A 17427-nucleotide genomic window follows, 5' to 3' on the forward strand; every position below is an offset into this window, starting at 1 on the left:
CTCCCATTCATCAGCCGGCTCATTTGCCTGCAGCACAGTTGCCCCCACCAGAGTGGCTCATGTTGCAGCATGGGTAGGTGTCTTGGACTAAATAAGCTCTTCAGTTCTTTGTTTCCTCCCCTTTTGAGTCTAATCCATTCCAAGTAAAGTTGATGAGATTATTTTAAATAACTGAATTGGTGCTCTTTGTTCGTAGCTATATCCCTGTGTATCAATGTGTACCAAAGACAGGGTGTTCTTTCTCATGCTCACAAGCCTTATTAAGAGGCGGCCTGGAGCCATACCTACAGTTCTTTCCATCTAAAGTGAAGTGAGGGTGTAGAGGACAGGAAAATGTCCAAGTACAGGAGGAAGTTTATTGCCCTTGTAGATAAAGCAATGGCTGAAGGTGAAAAGATGGCACCAGAAGAACTGATGTTTACTTATAAGGGGATTTTGTATCCATCTACTGTTTGCAGCCCAGAAATTTTCAAAGCCCTTGACTCCTTTGAAGCGAGAAGTGATGATGTGATTCTAGCAGGATACCCCAAATCTGGTAAATAACTTGTTTCTTATGAATGTTCTAAATAATTCTAAACACTAGAAGGTGGAATGGGTCAACTCAGGTAGAACATATTCCATCCCAATCTGGAATAGTTTGTAGGACAATCATGCAAGGAAGATAGAGGATGTGAGTCACTGTTGCTAGGAACGATATGATATGGCAATTTTAATTTATTTTTGACTTCATGTTTTATTTTTAATCTGTAATAGATGTCTAAATTTCTGTTTTAAGTGCCCTGAGCCCGCTTGTGGGAAAGGGTGGTATATAAATCTAAAAATTAAATTAAATTAGTCACTGGTTTCAATCTACCACATTCTCATTGTTGTCATTAATTATTCTGTTGGTTTCTTTTTGTCTGGCAATGATGAGCCCTGTAAGGGCAGAAGGGAAACAAAGACTGTGGGGAGGGGTGTTGTCAAGCAAAAACGGCATATGAGGCAACCCAGTACTATGAGTGGACCACCAAATGTGTTTGGTGCTAAAACTCAGCTGTGCCTGGGACTCTTTTGGGCCATCACAGATTGAGTGAAGTAGTACATACTATGGCAGAACTATAGGGTCAGCTAGGAAGTTACAAAAGATGTGGAGAATTTAGTTCAATATTTTGTCATATCTGATATATTATGATACAGACCAGAAGTCACAAAAGCATTTTGTTGACCTGCTGCATTTGAAGACAAACTATTATTGTATTGAGAATTAGAGATACGTTTACTGCCAAGGCTTATCTTCTATTATTTGGACAGGTTATATTCCATCTTTCTTAAATTAAAGGTGATTTACAAAATTTCAGGACTACCTTGAAATCCTAACAGCAAAATATTTTAAATATCACAATATGATATTAATAAAGGGGGAAAAAACTCTCTTGGCAGAATATGTTACAACAGATCAGCTGAAAACCAGTGTCAAACGAAAGGTCCTGCATTCATGGTAAAACTTCACAAACAACTGGCTCATCTAATGTCCTCTGAAAGGGAATTCCAGAAGGTTAGATCCATATATTTAACCAAGTTAGCATGCTATTTCTTCTCTCTCTCTTTTTCCAAATATAAGTAATGAAAGTAAATATGCTTAGTTTAAATATATGGACTATATAGCATATACAAGAATCCCACCTTTCTGGCATCTGATAATTTACAGAAATACCAATTAACTGCAACTCAGGGTTGTAAGTTTAATTGTCTCTTCTGGTTTGATTCTATCCTCGGATGAAAAGATCCTGTGGATGCTTTCTCACCCGTCTTAACTGTTTATACACCCTATTTTGTCCATAATTATCATAAGCCAGCACTTCCAAAGCCATATATCAATAGGTGGAATGCTGACTTGGAGCATTTTGACTTACACTGACACAGAAGTGGAAGTGGCAGTGCTGACCAGATCTTAATTGGCATGTGAGTTCATTTCAGGGAGAAGTGTTAGCTTCTGGTAGGTTTGCTCAGGGCTTTTTTTGGTAGCAGGAGCTCCTTTGCATATTTGGCTACACACCTTTGATGTAGCCAATCCTCCAAGAGCTTACAGGGCTCTTAGTACAGGGCCCACTGTAAGCTCCATGAAGATTGGCTACATCAGGTGTGTGTGGCCTAATATTCAAAGGGATTCCTGCTACAAAAAAGCCTTGGGTTTGCTACAAATTATGTTTCAGACCAGAGATAATTTATGAGTGAATTATTTTAATAGCTTTTTGAGTTATTACTTCCATGATCCTTGGTATGCTTGTCCTTGAATCCTTCTGAGGTATAAGACAATGCACATTGGGACAAAAAAACCCAACTTAAGGCATAGGTTAATGGGCTCTGAACTTGCTGAGGCTGAAAAGAAATAAGATCTTGGGGTCACAGTGAACAGTTTAATGCAAGTATCCAGTCAGTGTGCTGCAGTGGTGAAAAAGGTTGTTAGGTATTATTAGGATAGGTATTGAGAATAAAATGGCCAATATTGCAATGCCCCTGAAAGATCTATGGTGCAGCCTGTTTTACTGTGTACAGTTCTGATCACTATATCTCAAAATGGACATTGCAGGGCTGGAAAAGGTACAGAGGTGGCAGGGCTGGCATACCCGCTAGGCAACCCTAAGTTGTCATCTAGGGTGGTGGCAATTGGGGAATGCCGAATTGGGCACCCCCACATGACTTGTGGTGGTGGGGTGGGGCTAGTGCAGCACTGCCTACCCAGCCTCACTGGAGGACGTCAGGTGTACAACCAGGCACTCTGCCCACCCAGCCCCATTCAGCTCTCTCACTGGCTTGGTGGAGGTTGAGACCAAGAGACCCTCTGGGCAGGCAGGCCCTGCCAGCTGGCCTGAAGGAGGAGTACGCTCCCTCTGGCATTCCTTGCCCACGCCATAGCTTTGTTGTGCTGAGCCATTGTTGGCCTCCTGCCACCATCAGGTTTTGAACTAATTTTGCTAATTGACTGAAGCATCCCACTGTGCCTGTAATCCTCCCTATGGGATGGGGGCAGGGCCAGTGCAGTATGGTGCCATTCAACCAGCCCCACTGGAGTGTGTCAAGCATATGGCCAGCCACCCAACTTTCCCAGCCCTGTCCTGCTCCCTCACTGGTGTGATGGTGGCAGCAGCAGGAGCCATGGGACTAGGCACTTGGAGCCACCACATGAGAGGGAAGCACTTCCACAGGTCGAGGGAGAAAGGGTATGGCCTGGTGAGCAGGATGGGGGGCACGAAATCAGGGGCAGGGGCTGGTGTGGGGGCTGTCAACAGAGGGGGTGGGCCAGAGGGGTGAGTTGGGGGGCCTTTCCAGGGTGCCAAAAGGCCTGGAACTGGCCCTGAGAGGAGGGCAACAAAGATGATTAAAGGGTTGGAGCATTTTCCCTGTGAGGAAAAGCTGAAGAGACTGGGACTTTTCAGTTTCCAAAAGAAATGAGTAAGGGGGGACATGATCAAGGTTTATAAAATAATGCACGGGTGGAATTGCCAAAGAGAACTTTTTCTTCCTCTCACTAAATATTAGAACTTAATTGAGCATCCAATTAAAGCTAATAGGCAGTAGGTTCAGAACAGACAGAAGAAAGTATTATGTATGTATGTATATGCTTGATTTCTAACCCAGCCTTCCCTGCACAGGAGCACTTGGAGAGGGGAACATAACAAATAGTTGAAAAACATAACTTTACAATATTAAAATAATCATTCCATCTACAATAGCACTTAATAAAATCAGTTCAAAGCATTGCAGGGGGTTACTGTCGAGTTGGTGCAGGGGAACAGAAGCACAAAAGGTAAGGCAATCCTCTTTATTGTTGCTATCCCTGCCCATATGCCTGGTGGAACATCTGTTTTACAGGCCCTGCAGAATTATTTTAGATCTCACAGGGCCCTGGTATCACTAGGCAGAGAGTTCCACCAGGTAGGGGCCAGAGCTAAAAAGCCCCTGGCCCTGGTCATGGACAGCCAGATGGTTTTCAGGCCAGGGTTGTCATTAGCTGGTTGTCATTACCTGAGCATAACAGTCTTTGAGGGACATATTGGGAGAGACAATCGCATAGATATGCTGATCCCAGACCATTTAAGGCTTTGAATGCCAACGCCCAAACTTTAAACCTGATTTGGTACATAATTTGGAGCCATTGCAGCTGGTGGAGCACTGGTTGAATATGTGCTCTCAACAGTGTATCTGTGAGAACCTGCACTGCTGCATTCTGCACCAATTGCATTTTCTGGATCAAGCATAAGGATAGCCCTGTGTAGAGCAAGTTACAGTAATCCACCTAAGAGGTGACTGTTGTATGGATCACTGCAGCTAGGTCTTGACAAGACAAGTAGTGAGCCAGCAATCTACCCTGGTGTACATGGGAAAATGCCATTCCAGTTACATTCGTGCCTCTATTGAAAAGAAAAAAATAGCAAACTGTGTATAATAGCAATTTATAATACGACAACAACAAAGCCCTTAAAGGGAAATGAAATACATTTCGTCATTACAATGGTCATCTTCTTCTGTCACGATGTAAATAAGCCCAGTAGAAGAATCAAGTCAATTCAAGGGACCGATTTTGGTTTCAAAAACCTTCATCAGCCAAGGCTTTAGCTTTGCAGTTTACTACATCATGACTTCAAGCCACATTAAGAAAAGATAACTTGCTATTTGAAGCACCAGTCCTTCCTGTTTAGGACAAAAGTTCTATTATTTTCTGGCTGGTAATTGCTTCTCCTCCTGGATATGGACGTTTCCCTTTGAGAAAGGGATGTTTCCCTTTAAGGGCTTTGTTGTTGTCATATTATAAATTGCTATTATAGTGCTACACAGCTTGCTATTTTTTCCAGTCTATGTGAAACTGTGGTTCTTTATTGCTGTAATCTATTAAAAAGGAGGCATCTAAGACCATGCCCAGGCTCTTGATGGTTAGTACAGAGAGTGATTAAAATATGGAATTCACTGCCAGAGAATGTAGTGATTAGGGATGAGCATGAACTGGAAAAACGTGGTTGGTGTTGGTTTGTAGCTCAGCACAAAACAAGAACTGAATCAAACCAGGAGGTTCATTCGTGAACTGCAGTCCTTTTCAATGGGGTTTGCAGAAAGCACAAAAAACAGCCGAGGAACAGGGAGCAGCCTGCTCCCCTCTGCTCAGTTGTTTCTTCAGCTGTTGCAGGGAACAGAAAACAAAGTCTCCTTAAATCCCCACTTTCTGCTCTATCCTCAAACCACCACAAATCACCATGAACTGCTTTAAAAGTTCATGGAAGTTCATGACCCATCATGAACTTTGGTTTGCAAACCACAAACAGGGAAAAAATCATGATGAATTATGCTTGCCTTGGTTGTGTCTTGGTTGTGCCCATCCCTATTAGGGATGGTCACAGGAACAAACAACTTTGAAATGGGATCCAATAGATTAATGGAGGATAAGTCTATCAGTGGTTACTAGCTGTGGTGACTGAAGGGAACCTCCACATTCAGAGGCATGAATCCTTTAAATCCCAGAGCCAGGAGGCAACGTAAGGGGAAGGCCTCCAACTCTATGCCCTCCAGAGGCACTGGTTGGCCACTGTGTGAGACATGATGCTGGACTAGATGGACTATTGGCAGTGCCAGTGCTAGGGTGCTGACACAAGGCTTGCACCCCTAGCACGGTGCCTCCTCCCCTCAACCCTCACCCCTGGTGAGGGTGAGCTCGCTCAGTGGCAGTGTGGCTCCTGCTGTGCACAGCATGTGCCACTGCCTGGCTGTCATAGCTCTGCCTCCTGTGCCGCATCTGTGCTTTCAGAAGCACAGATATGGCATGGGAGGTGGAGCTACAGCAGCAGTGGCAGCACATGCTGTGTGCAGCAGGAGCCGCGCTGTCACCGAGCAAGCTCGTATATTTCCCTCACTAGGGGCGAGGGTGGGTAGGAGGGCCAAAACCGGTGCCCTTCCCCCTGGGCCATGCTCCAGGCAGCCACCTAAGGCTACCTAATGGATGTGCCAGCCCTGACTATTGGTCTGATCCAGAAAAGCTCTTCTGTTCTTATGTTCTGATCATTCTGGCTATATAATCAAAACCATGTTATCCATCTATTTATCTTCAGGTACAAACTGGGTTGGCCAGATCTTAACTGATTTGGTAGATGCATCTAAAAAGAATAATGAAGACACAAATAGCACAGATGATGAGCTGGAAGAATTTCCATACCTTGAAGTTGGAGATCCTGAGAAATATCAGGTGAACACTGAAACCATGCAGAAAAGCTCTAAATTATTTTAGTGAATTTCTTATGCCTAACCAAATCTCCATGTACCATTGTGTGAAACAAAGCAAGTAAATCTGAAATAATCTTAAGGTTCTCACAGTTGGTAAATCAAATCCGCTAAAAGTACAGCAAAGAAAAGCAAGTGAGTGCAGAGAGAAGAGGACAGGTTTCTGGCCCTCCCACTCCCTTTCCACCATAAATTCTTTACTCAGATACCAGAAACCTTCTGTGACATAAAGTCAGAATGCCAATATCTAAGGAATTCAGTAGATAATGGAGAGGCTTAAACTACCCCACATGCTCAGCTCTGGTCAGCAGAAGGCAATGTTAGCATGCTTCTCTCTATTGCCAAGATCTTTCCCTCATCCACTGAGAGGGAAGGACAAGATCACTCCATAACTGAATGTGTCCACAGCAGACAAATCAGCTCAAAATCCCAACTCATGCAGACTCCTGAAAAGCCCCTAATGTGAAAAATAATATAAGTAATCTTATTTTTGGTATTTATTCTAAGGGTCTATAGTAATTTAGCACCTATTTTATCTATTTTAACTAATTTATTATGTAATTGATTATTTAAAATTGTTATTTGTACTGTATTGTTTTATTGAATCATGGAATTCCATGCCTGTGAGCCGCCCTGAGCCCGCCTTTGGCAGGGGAGGGCAGGATATAAGAATAATTTTTATTATTATTATTATTATTACTATAGGCGTGTGCATGCACGCATGATGACAAGATAGAAGTTTGAATAACCAAGATGATCCCTCCAAAAAAAAAAATTCTCCAGAGATTTTTCCCAATCAATCACCTGTAATGTTAAGAAAACTATCAGAATTTCTTCCATTGGTAGAATTCTACTCCACCCCTTTCCAATGTCTGCTTTCATGCACACACATTGCGCCATGCTCTCAATTTTTATTTATTTAGATATTTATATTCCACTTTCTTCCCCAGAGGGAACCCAAAGCAGCTCCATTCTTCCCTCCTGTTTTTTCCTCTGAAAACTGCCCTTTGAAGTATATTACAATGGGAGAGTGTGACTGGGCAAAGGTCACCCAGTTAGTTTCCATGGCAGAGTCAGAATTGCAACATGAGTCTCCCAGAACTTAATCTGACACTATTACTCCACCAAACATGGTTTAAAATAAAATTACCCAGGTGGCCACTCTAAACATAAGATGTAGTTTTGTCTACAGATTTTTTCCCCTTGATCACACACATCAGATTTGTTAGGCTGATTTTTAAAATCTATGTTGTATTTTGACTTTCTTTGAAATGTTTTTTTAATTGAAAAAATCTGCTTTGTGACTAGCTCTTCTAAGAGCAAACAGCCATTATTATACAAGAAAAAATACTGATGTATCATTAAACTATTAAGTTCTCTTTTTCTTTCCACCATTCAATTTATTAAAGAGGATGGCAAATTTACCTTCCAGAAGAGTTATGTTTACTCACCTTGTTCCTTGTAATCTACCTGCATCTGTCTTCAAGAACAAGGCCAAGGTGAGAATTCCATTGCCTTGAAGTCATTGTAAGAGATATACTTAAGCTTTGAACTTCTGTTATAATACAGCAGTTTCACAGAATACTATCAGACTTGCGTATGACAACAGGACTCTTTTCTCACACATACAGACATCTAACAGTAGCTTTATGATCCCAAAATGAAAGAAATGTGTACTACTTGTGCACTTCACTTTCTGTTCCTTACACTTCCATTACATCTGAAAGGGGAGGCTGCATCGCTTGACATATAAACAGAAAGGTATAAGCTGTCTTTTCAGGAGATGTAAACCTTTTTTAGGGAAAAGAAGAAGCGAAAGGATTTGCACTGATCTGCTGGGATCCAACCAGTGCCCCCATAGGCAGAGGGATTTACAACTGTAGAGAACAATTTTCTCACTCTATCAGCAACCCCAAATTCCCTCATGCTGGATGCTAGCCCTGTTCGCTGCATCACTGTCTCATAAAAAATGACATGTTATAAATTATTATTTCACACCATATCCTAGATTGAGAGCTCTGTGTGTTTTCCAGTGCATATAGCAAACTTTAGCAAAGGGAGCAGCAGTGAAGGGAATCTCCTGCTCTGTGCTGGAACTTCCGTTCTTTCCATGATCTGCTGTATTGGTTAGTTTCAAATATTCTGTTTGCCGGTTCTAGAGTTATTGCCATTTCCAATGTATGGCTTCACACTATATATGAACTCTTTCAGAGGGTAACTTGTGTTGGTCTGCTGAGGAAAAGTTAGATTCAAATCCAGTAGCACCTGGGAGACCAACAAAGTTTTCAGGGTATAAGCTTTTGAGAGGCAAAGCTCCATTCATCAGGTATGAACTGGTACAGACATCTAATTACTGTGAAAAACCACAAACTCTATCCCTACACAAAAGAATGGAAAGTACTGTCAAGTCACAGCTGACCTATGGTGACCCTGTAGGGTTTTTGAGGCAAGAGATATTCAGAGGTGGTTTGCCATTGCCTGCTTTCACATCCCAAGTATTTCTTGGTGGTTTTCTTGTCAGACTAGCCTTGTGAATGGATGTTCTGTATCATATAGATGCAAATACAAAAGATTCAAAAGAAGACTACAGTCTGGCCTGTATGTTCATAAATCCCATGAATTACGATGGCATAATTGGATTAGTTTTGGCAGTCTAGTTTTGGCAATCCAGGTCAGATACACAGAAGAATAAATGGACACAAATCAGATGTTAAAATGAAAACATTCAGAAACCAGTAGGGTGGCATGTTAGTGGGCTCTATCTCAAGAAGTTTATGCTACAATAAATTAGTTGCTTTTCTGAGGGAGGGGATATGGCTCCATCCTCTCATTTGCTTTGGCCCTGGGCTGCCATTAGGGTTGCCAAGTCCAATTAAAGAAAAATCTGGGGACTTTGGAAGCAGAGCCAGAAGAGTTTGGGGGTGGAGCCAGGAACAAGGGTGTGACAAGCATAACTGAACTCCAAGGGAGTTCTGGCCATCACATTTAAAGGGACAGCTCACCTTTTTAAATGCCTTTCTTCCATAGGAAATAATGAAGGATGGGGCACCATATTTTGGGGCTCATAGAATTGGACCCTCTGGTCCAATCATTTTGAAACTTGGAGGGTATTTTGGGGAGAGGCACTAGATGCTATACTAAAAATTTGGTGCCTCTACCTCAAAAAATAGCCCCCCAGAGCCCCCAATACCCATGGATCAATTCCCTATTATTCCCTATGGGAATCGTTCTCCATAGGGAATAATAGAGTGCCCAGTAGACATTTCCTTCCCCCAACGCTTTCCAAAGGGGGGGAGGGCCTCCAAACCAGGGAATCCCCTGCCCCCTCTCTCTCTCATACACACAAATACTTACTAGATCTTCTTCCTGCAGAACTCTACTTGCTTTGAAAATGAAAGCAAAAGAAAGGGAGGGGGCGTTCTCCATGGAAACTATTACTGACCCTTTCCAATGAAGCCCTTCCTGTTTCCTGCGCAGCCTTAAAGGCACACATTTTATAAATGGATCAGGAGCTCTACAACTACATGATGCCTACACGCATGTTCTCCCCCCCTCCCCCGCTTCCGGATTTTTGGAGAGTGGGGGAGGAGGCTGCAAATTCGGGGGTCGTTGGGAAGCCTCAGAAGGAATAAGTCTGAACACATTTGGTTCTTCTTCCTTCTCCTCTCACCAGCCCCCCTTCCATGCAGCCTGGAGGGGAATTGGGGAGCTCTTCACTGGCTTCCTCTTTTGAAGGAAGCAATACAAACTGTGTTAGCCTTCTGGCCAATCTCTACCCCTTGCAAGGAGAGTGGTCTTTGCAAGAGGCTGGGGGCTGCTCTTCCCATCTGTATCTGGGCCCTGCCTAGAGATACCACCAATCAACCATAGCATTAGGAGCTACTCCTTAAAGTTTTCTCTCATTGCCAGCGTAGTTCCCAGGGAGGGTTGGGAGTGTCCCCAACTTCGCACTCCCCACCAGTTTTAAGATTCCATAAAGCTCTCTAATGTTATGAACCTTTCAGCTTCAAAAGGGCTTTTAATGTCTCTGGTCTGGTGGCATGGCAGACATGGAATTGGATCCAGCCATGTGTCAGTGGAAAGGAAAATGTACTTAGTTCAGTTTCATTTGTGCAAGGGCTGTAGCAACACATAGCATTTCTGTATAATTTTTTAACAAAACAACAATGTGCATATGAAACAACAGAATGTGCAACAGATAACTGGAATGGTCTTTGTTTAAGTCTTTGAAATTGTTTCAAACAAAATACCTTGTGCTATTTCTTACGTACTTGGAATGGGTAGTGACAATAAAAGCAGACAGCAAAGAATGTTTGTTTAGGTTTAATTCGATTTATATCCCGCCCTCCCTGCCGAGGCGGGCTCAGGGCGGCTTACATCAAATCATAGTAACTATGATTGTAATCATAAAATCAATAAAACCAGTAAACAGTACAAGTTAAAAAACAAGAATAAAATTAGTGCTTCTGCTTGTTCACTGACTCTTGCACACACACAAATCTTCTGTGGAATCTAAATTACTTTCTGCTGAGAAGGGTGTCTTCACTCAGTACAGTGGGAAATGTTTACACAAAAGTGAAAGAGCACAACAGAAGAATTTGTTTTCTGTTAGAAAAAAGAGTAATGTGCATGTATAGGAACTTCATGTACATGTCTGGATGAACCTGAAGTTCTAATATAACCACTTAACATAGTTAATGCAGATTCTAGCAAGTGCTCCTTTTAGACCATGTCCAACAATCACACTGGCAACATAAACATTATGGTAAACCCCCTTATATGGAAGAAATCCAATTATTTCATTGTAATCAATGGGATTTATGCACATACAGTTCTGCACAGACTGTAGTCTTCTTTTGAATTTTTTGTATTTTACATCTATATGATACAGAACATCCATTCACAAAAAAGGAATTGTGTGGGGTTATTTTTGGTGTATGTGTTCTAATAAACAGATTTGCAATGAATATTGAGTAGCTAAGAAAAACCAAATTTGGTTGATAGCTGTGTGATTAAGTATAAAGGAAGAAGATGAGATATTTGAGGCTATTGAAGATCAGATTATTAATCCTGTACTCATTTTGTGGCAGTAATTTACTACTATAGTTTTGTCTTCATTATCTCTTGAAATATTATATATATTCTTCAATTTTAGATACTGTTGCTCATTCGAAATCCAAAAGATGTAGCTACGTCTTTTTACCACTTTTCCAATGGATTGGCTCCACTTCCCTCTTACACTTCCTGGGATGACTACTTCAAAGTGTTTATGGCTGGACAAAGTACGTTTTCTGACCCCATCCTCCCAAACTAACAGTGCAGTTGTAAACTGAGTTATACCCATCTAAGTCCATGGAAGTCTATTATTGTGTTTTATTGTTGTTTGTAATCAGAGCACTGGATAAATGTATTAAAGTAGCTTTATGCCAAACCAAAATAAAATAAAAAATGAAGAACTACAATAGATTAAATGACATCTCTTTAAATATTCAACCAAGACATCAGTTTATCAGGGACTAAGATCATCACCCCTTTTTCAGTTGCCCAAATTTTAATTTCTTTAAAAGCAAACAAATTTGTTCCCTGACTTGGATGATCCATGTCCTTGCTGTATCCATGCAGGATTTTCACAGGCATGGTGCTTGGAACTAAATGAAAACAAAATATATTCCAATAGAAAAAAAAAAATCAAAATTTTGCGCAACAAAACACTAGCATTATATCTTGGCACTGGTACATATAATAATTGGTTTATATATGTAAAAAAAACTGCTAGGCATTCTTCATTGTACACAACATTTTTGAATTTTTTTCTCTTGATATTTTTCTATATGGAATATATTTTGTTTTCATTTAGTAGACACAGGAAACAAGCATGACCAGGAAGAAGACAGAGGAAATATGTTTGAAGTCCAGATGCATGCCGCTTGCTACCATCATGAATATCACTGAGACCTTGGAGACAGACCTTTGCAACAATTCTCGAGTCTTTAAGACTATCAGATTGATATTGGGAGTATAAGGACTTTATTGAGTTTTTTCATTGTGTTGTGGCTACATTGGGAGAGTCTGTTACTAGTTATAGAGCTGGTCGTCAATTACTTTATTGTATGACTTCTTTGCTTGATATAAAGAAGTGACTGGATAAAATAACTAAAAATGCCAATAATAGTAAAACCTTTATTGAAATTGTATACATACAGAATGTATGGTTGTTTTTGCTTAGTCTGGACACTGTATTCCTCTGTGTTTTTGTCCATATCCATGCAAGGGACATCTCTTCTAATATAGGAATAGCCAAATATGTGAATGTTTCCCATATTGAAGAGAGCCTGGATAGACTCAGGACAGGTGGAAACAGAAGAAGGGAAGTGTATAAGGAAGGGGAAGGAGTTGAATTGCAGCTTCATCTTCACAGAAGTACATTATATATTATTAGCAAACCCTGTTGCATTTCAGTCTCCAAAAAATACCCTAATCCTCAATTCTGCTTTCTTCTGTATGCTTCCAGTGCCCTGGGGCTCTTATTTTGACTATGTCTTTGAATGGAACAAGCATGCTGATGATGAAAATATCATGACAATCACTTATGAGGAACTGAAGGAGGTAAGTTTAATGCTGTGTGGAAGATTTGTAAAGATTTGCTAAGGAACTGGGATAATTAGATGACATAAGCATAGATATGAGATGAAGGATAATGCTGCATACTCACTAGGCTTGCCAATCCCCAGGTCCCAGCAGAAGTTCTTCCACTTTCCCAGGCTCCTTCCCACCCCCAGTCAGCTGGCCGGCAGGGGGAAGCCCCGCCCCCAGAGGACCATGTGCCTTTGCACCTCTGGAAGCTTCAGTCTCCTATTGTAAGGCTTCCTCTTGGGATGGGGTGTCTGTGTTGCTGTGAAGAAGTTGGCAGCAACTCGTAAGTAGAGAGGCCAATCCCCTGCTTCAGACTCACCAGAAACGGGGGGGGGGGGGGAGGGAAACGTCTGCTGAGCACTTCATTATTCCCTACGTGGAGATCGATTCTCGTAGGGTATAATGGGGAATTGATCTGGAGGTTTCGGGGACTCTGGGAGAGCTGTTTTTTGAGGTAGAGGCACCACATTTTTAGTATAGCATCTAGTGCCTCTCCCCCAAAGTACCCCCCACGTTTCAAAATGATTGGACCAGGGGGTCCAATTCTATGCGCCCCAAAAGAAGGTGCCCCTATCCTTCATTTCCTATAGAAGGAAGACATTTTAAAAGGTGTGCTATCCCTTTAAATGTGATGGCCAGAACTCTCTTGTAGTTCAATTATGCTTGTCACACCCTTGTTCCTGGCTCCACCCCCAAAGTCCCCAGATATTTCTTGAATTGGACTTGGCAACCCTAATACTCACAGCAGCCAAATTGCTTGCACGGCACTTCAAATATTACAATGTACAAACTTCTTCCATTGTGTTGATCTATAGCAATGATGAAGATCCTAAATTACATAGCCAGTAAAAGCAAGCGTTTGCTGGGAATAAGTGAGCAAAGTGCCTTGATGCTTCTTATAACCCAGTTCTGCAGATATTATTGCAGGAGAGACGCTAAGTTCTGTATCATCCTCTATTATAAAATGGCTGGCATTCATTTATGATGGCTTCCACCTTGTTGCCCATGGGCAGTAGCAAGATGGAGTAGAAAAGACCCCTCCACCAATATTTAGGCAACTCTCATGGCTGTTAAGCAGTGGCAAAAAAAGTCACATTCCATATGCTCTAAAATGATGCTTTCAGCCATAGGATCTGGCTGAGAACAAGTTACAGGAAAATGACAGGAAATGTGCTAAATCAACAAGAATATTATTAATAATGCAAAATACACCTTTGCCTGCTCTCTTATTGCTTAGCTTCTTAAAGTTTCAATAACATTTCTTTTTTTTTCTTTTCTTTTTTCTGAGTGCTCATATGACAGCAAGGCTCCTCTCTCTCTCTTTTTGTTTGTTGGTTGAGATCTATGGTGTGTGGTGATGCTCTGTTTCTTATTTTGTGCTTTTCTTTCTTTCTCTATTGTCTTCCATTATACATTTCTGAATGTACAAGATACATGCACTTGGGTATAAATATTTTCTGCTCTTCTTTTGCAAGATGTTCCAGAGATTGTTGAGTGCTTGGTTCATCTGGGTTTTATTGACACTAATCATATTCTAAACTCACAGACACTTTCTCCCTCTTTTCCTCATTTCAGAATAGAGCTTTGGGGGTGAAACAGATAAGTGAATTCTTTGATTTGAACCTAACTGAGCAAGAGATTCAAGAAGTTATAGACAAAAGCAGTTTCCAAGCTATGAAGGAAAATTCCCAAAAAACCCACGGTGAATTCGGCAAAATCCTTTTCCGCAAAGGTAACTTTCCAAAGAGTTCCTAAAGAGAAAAATAATTTTACATTAGGTTAGAAAAATAACTAATAATTTAAACAGTGGATGACTCCCATGATCATTGCCATGAAATCCCGAACAGTTTTACACCCTTCTAAATCCACTTACCCATGAACTGCCAATTTTCATGCAGGATGGTATAGTTTATATATCAGTTTGCATAAGATAAAATTCAGACCATACATGCTTATAGCTGTTCAGACATGTATCCTGCTCCACACTGCTATATGCATAGGTGACTGCATATTCCCTCTGGTCTGTGGGCCTGCTACTTCCATTGAAACAAATGTGACAGCTGTTTTTGGTGTGCAGCTCCAGTATCCATGGAAGATGTTTCTAGATCTAAGCAGTGAAAAATTAAATGGCATCATGGTAGCATTAGAAGTGGTGTTCAGTTGCTGAGACTGGATAGATGGCCACAACTGACCTATTCTATTGTTAATTTCTTTCCATTTTATATCACAGTTGTAGCTTTCCCCCTTCATTCTTCAAAAAATGCCCTTGAGAAATCTGATTTGATTTTATAAGAGTGGCTATCAGAAACATATCATTATAATGAAAATGTGCTGGGATCAGGACACATCTGGGATGACAGTAGAATGATTGATCAAAATGTATAGAGAACATTATGGATAATAACACAGATACTCTGTGCAGGTGGAGTGAATGACTGGAAAAACCTTTTCAATGAAGATCATAACCAAGAAATGGACACAACATTTGAAGAACGCTTAGGCAGAACTAAATTAGGAGAAAAAATAAAGTATGGGGTGTATTGCAAGGCCTGAAGTTAACAACAGAACTGTGGAAACATAATCTCACTGTAATACTATCTAGCCTTTGCTTTATATCAGAATACACCAATTAGGCCAGGTCCTATCACAGCTGCTGCATCACAAAGAAGTACAATTCCCAAGGCTATTTTTGTAGAAAAAGCCCAGCAGGAACTCATTTGCATATTAGGCCACACCCCCTGATGTAACCATTGTTTCACACAGAGCTTTTTGTTGAAAAAAGTGCAGCAAAAACTCATTTGCATATTAGGCCATACGCCCTGACACAAAGCCAGCCAGAACTGCATTCTGTGCATTTCTGCTCAAAAAAAGCCCTGACAATTCCCAAAAAACTCACCATCACTTCCTTAATGCTATGAACAAAGACAGATCTAATGAAAAAAGTGATTACAATGGGTTCCTAAACCATGGAATGAACTCAACTTCTGCTTAGTTTCTAAAATGTCAGATTTGTATTCCAGCAGATTGAACAATGGCTCAGTCCAATGCTTCAATTATGGAAGAATGGATAGGTGGGACCTTAATAAAACCCACCAGCTCCACCAGCTGCCTCAATTTTAGCCACTGCCTCTAATCATCATAATCCACACCTAGGGTTGTCAACTATGTGTTGCAATATTCCAGGAGAACTGGGAGGGTAGAGCCTTGGGAGGGCAGGAGTAGGGGAATGATGTGGGGAGGGGAAGGACCCCAATGGGGTATTGTTGTGTCCAGATCAGCCATTTTCTCCTTGGGAACTGATTTCTGTCATCTGGAGATCAGTCATACATGTGGGAGATCTCCAGGTCTTACCCAGAGGCTGGCAATTCTAGTCAACCTTGCTCTCTTCCTACAGGGTGTTCAAATTATTCCTATAATTATTCCTATAATTCTGGGGTCATAATGATTTCAGTTTATGGAAAGAGATACACAGTAATCAGGAAAGCCTTTGGGAAGTATATGCCTTCTTCAGCTTACACGCTGAAGAGCACCAACTCATGTTTAACTGCATTGAATGAGAGGACTAAGTTATGTCCTCATGATCCTTTATGTTCGTTTCTGCTACCCAAAAGCCCAAGCACACCTTAAGCCTTTGTCATTCTCACTATGCCTGTGAGAGGTGGGTTACATAGATGAAAGACACCATTGATGTTGGTCTCGCCCAACTGAACTGCACCAGGGAAGGTGTTGCGACTGTGAGATAAGGTAAATGGTTGAGGATGACTGTGATGAATAGAAGATTATTCCTTTCGGTGATCATATTAATTTAATAATACATCAGGAGTTCCTGGTGCAGTCATGCCATCAAAAAGGGAAGGCACCCCTCCTAAGGAATCTGGAGATTTCATCTCAGATAAGGAAGAACAGAAGAGAACATGCCCCCAGGCCTAGTCAAATAAAAGATTGGGAACTGCTTATTGACCTTACTTCTCCAGAGCCGGTACCTAAGTGGTGTACCAATCATATAAATAATCAAAAACACCTTTAGAGCTTTGAAAAACACAGAAGGGGGCGCCAGCACAGAGTGTGGTGTGGGGCGCCAGAAACCTTAGTGCTGGGCCTGCCTTCCATTAACTTTTTCCTCCCCACAGTTGAATATGGATACCTTAGGACAAAAGAGTTCTCGTAGAGGTTGAATTGAGGGTGCTGAAGAGAGCTTGTTAGCATCCTTAGGTGCCCTTCCACTAAAAGAACAGTGATCATATTCTCCTTGGTTAGTGACTGTACTTTTCTGTCTCCTCTTCACATTGTGATAAATTAATATTCATAGAGTCCTAAAAAAAAACCAAAAACCTTTTGCCACCCTCTTAATTCCAGAAGGGAATGTTATGGAATTTGTTCAGTTCATTCCTCATCTGGATTTTCATAAAGCAAAGAAACTAGCTATGTATTGGTTCTTGGTCAATTCTGTCCTTTTCCTCCACCCAGCAAAGCCAACAGCCCAAGAAGTTGTAATCCAGGCCTCCGCTGCATAGTTTCTAGTGGCCATTAGAGTATGACTACCCTCAG

At 41.3% G+C, this 17427-nt stretch overlaps 1 protein-coding gene across 1 annotated transcript; it reads left to right on the forward strand.

Annotated features, from left to right (window-relative positions):
* Window positions 1–333: 333 nt before the first annotated feature.
* Window positions 334–15467, forward strand: LOC132586948 (sulfotransferase 6B1-like). Its single transcript, XM_060259114.1, has 7 exons — window positions 334–535; window positions 6078–6211; window positions 7656–7745; window positions 11402–11528; window positions 12758–12852; window positions 14455–14611; window positions 15302–15467. The coding sequence occupies exons 1-7, from the start codon at window positions 334–336 to the stop codon at window positions 15430–15432; spliced, it is 936 nt and encodes a 311-aa protein (XP_060115097.1). The 3' UTR covers window positions 15433–15467.
* Window positions 15468–17427: the final 1960 nt, after the last annotated feature.

The sequence above is a fragment of the Heteronotia binoei genome, chromosome 1 (genome assembly GCF_032191835.1).
Source record: "Heteronotia binoei isolate CCM8104 ecotype False Entrance Well chromosome 1, APGP_CSIRO_Hbin_v1, whole genome shotgun sequence".
Classification (NCBI taxonomy): domain Eukaryota; kingdom Metazoa; phylum Chordata; class Lepidosauria; order Squamata; family Gekkonidae; genus Heteronotia; species Heteronotia binoei.

Bases quoted from the DNA above. Each gene is read 5' to 3' on its own strand.
- LOC132586948 (XM_060259114.1), top strand. From the start codon at position 334: ATGTCCAAGTACAGGAGGAAGTTTATTGCCCTTGTAGATAAAGCAATG. The intron at 6,212-7,655 runs GTGAACACTGAA...AATTTATTAAAG, and splicing joins GAGATCCTGAGAAATATCAG to AGGATGGCAAATTTACCTTC. The intron at 14,612-15,301 runs GTAACTTTCCAA...TACTCTGTGCAG, and splicing joins CAAAATCCTTTTCCGCAAAG to GTGGAGTGAATGACTGGAAA.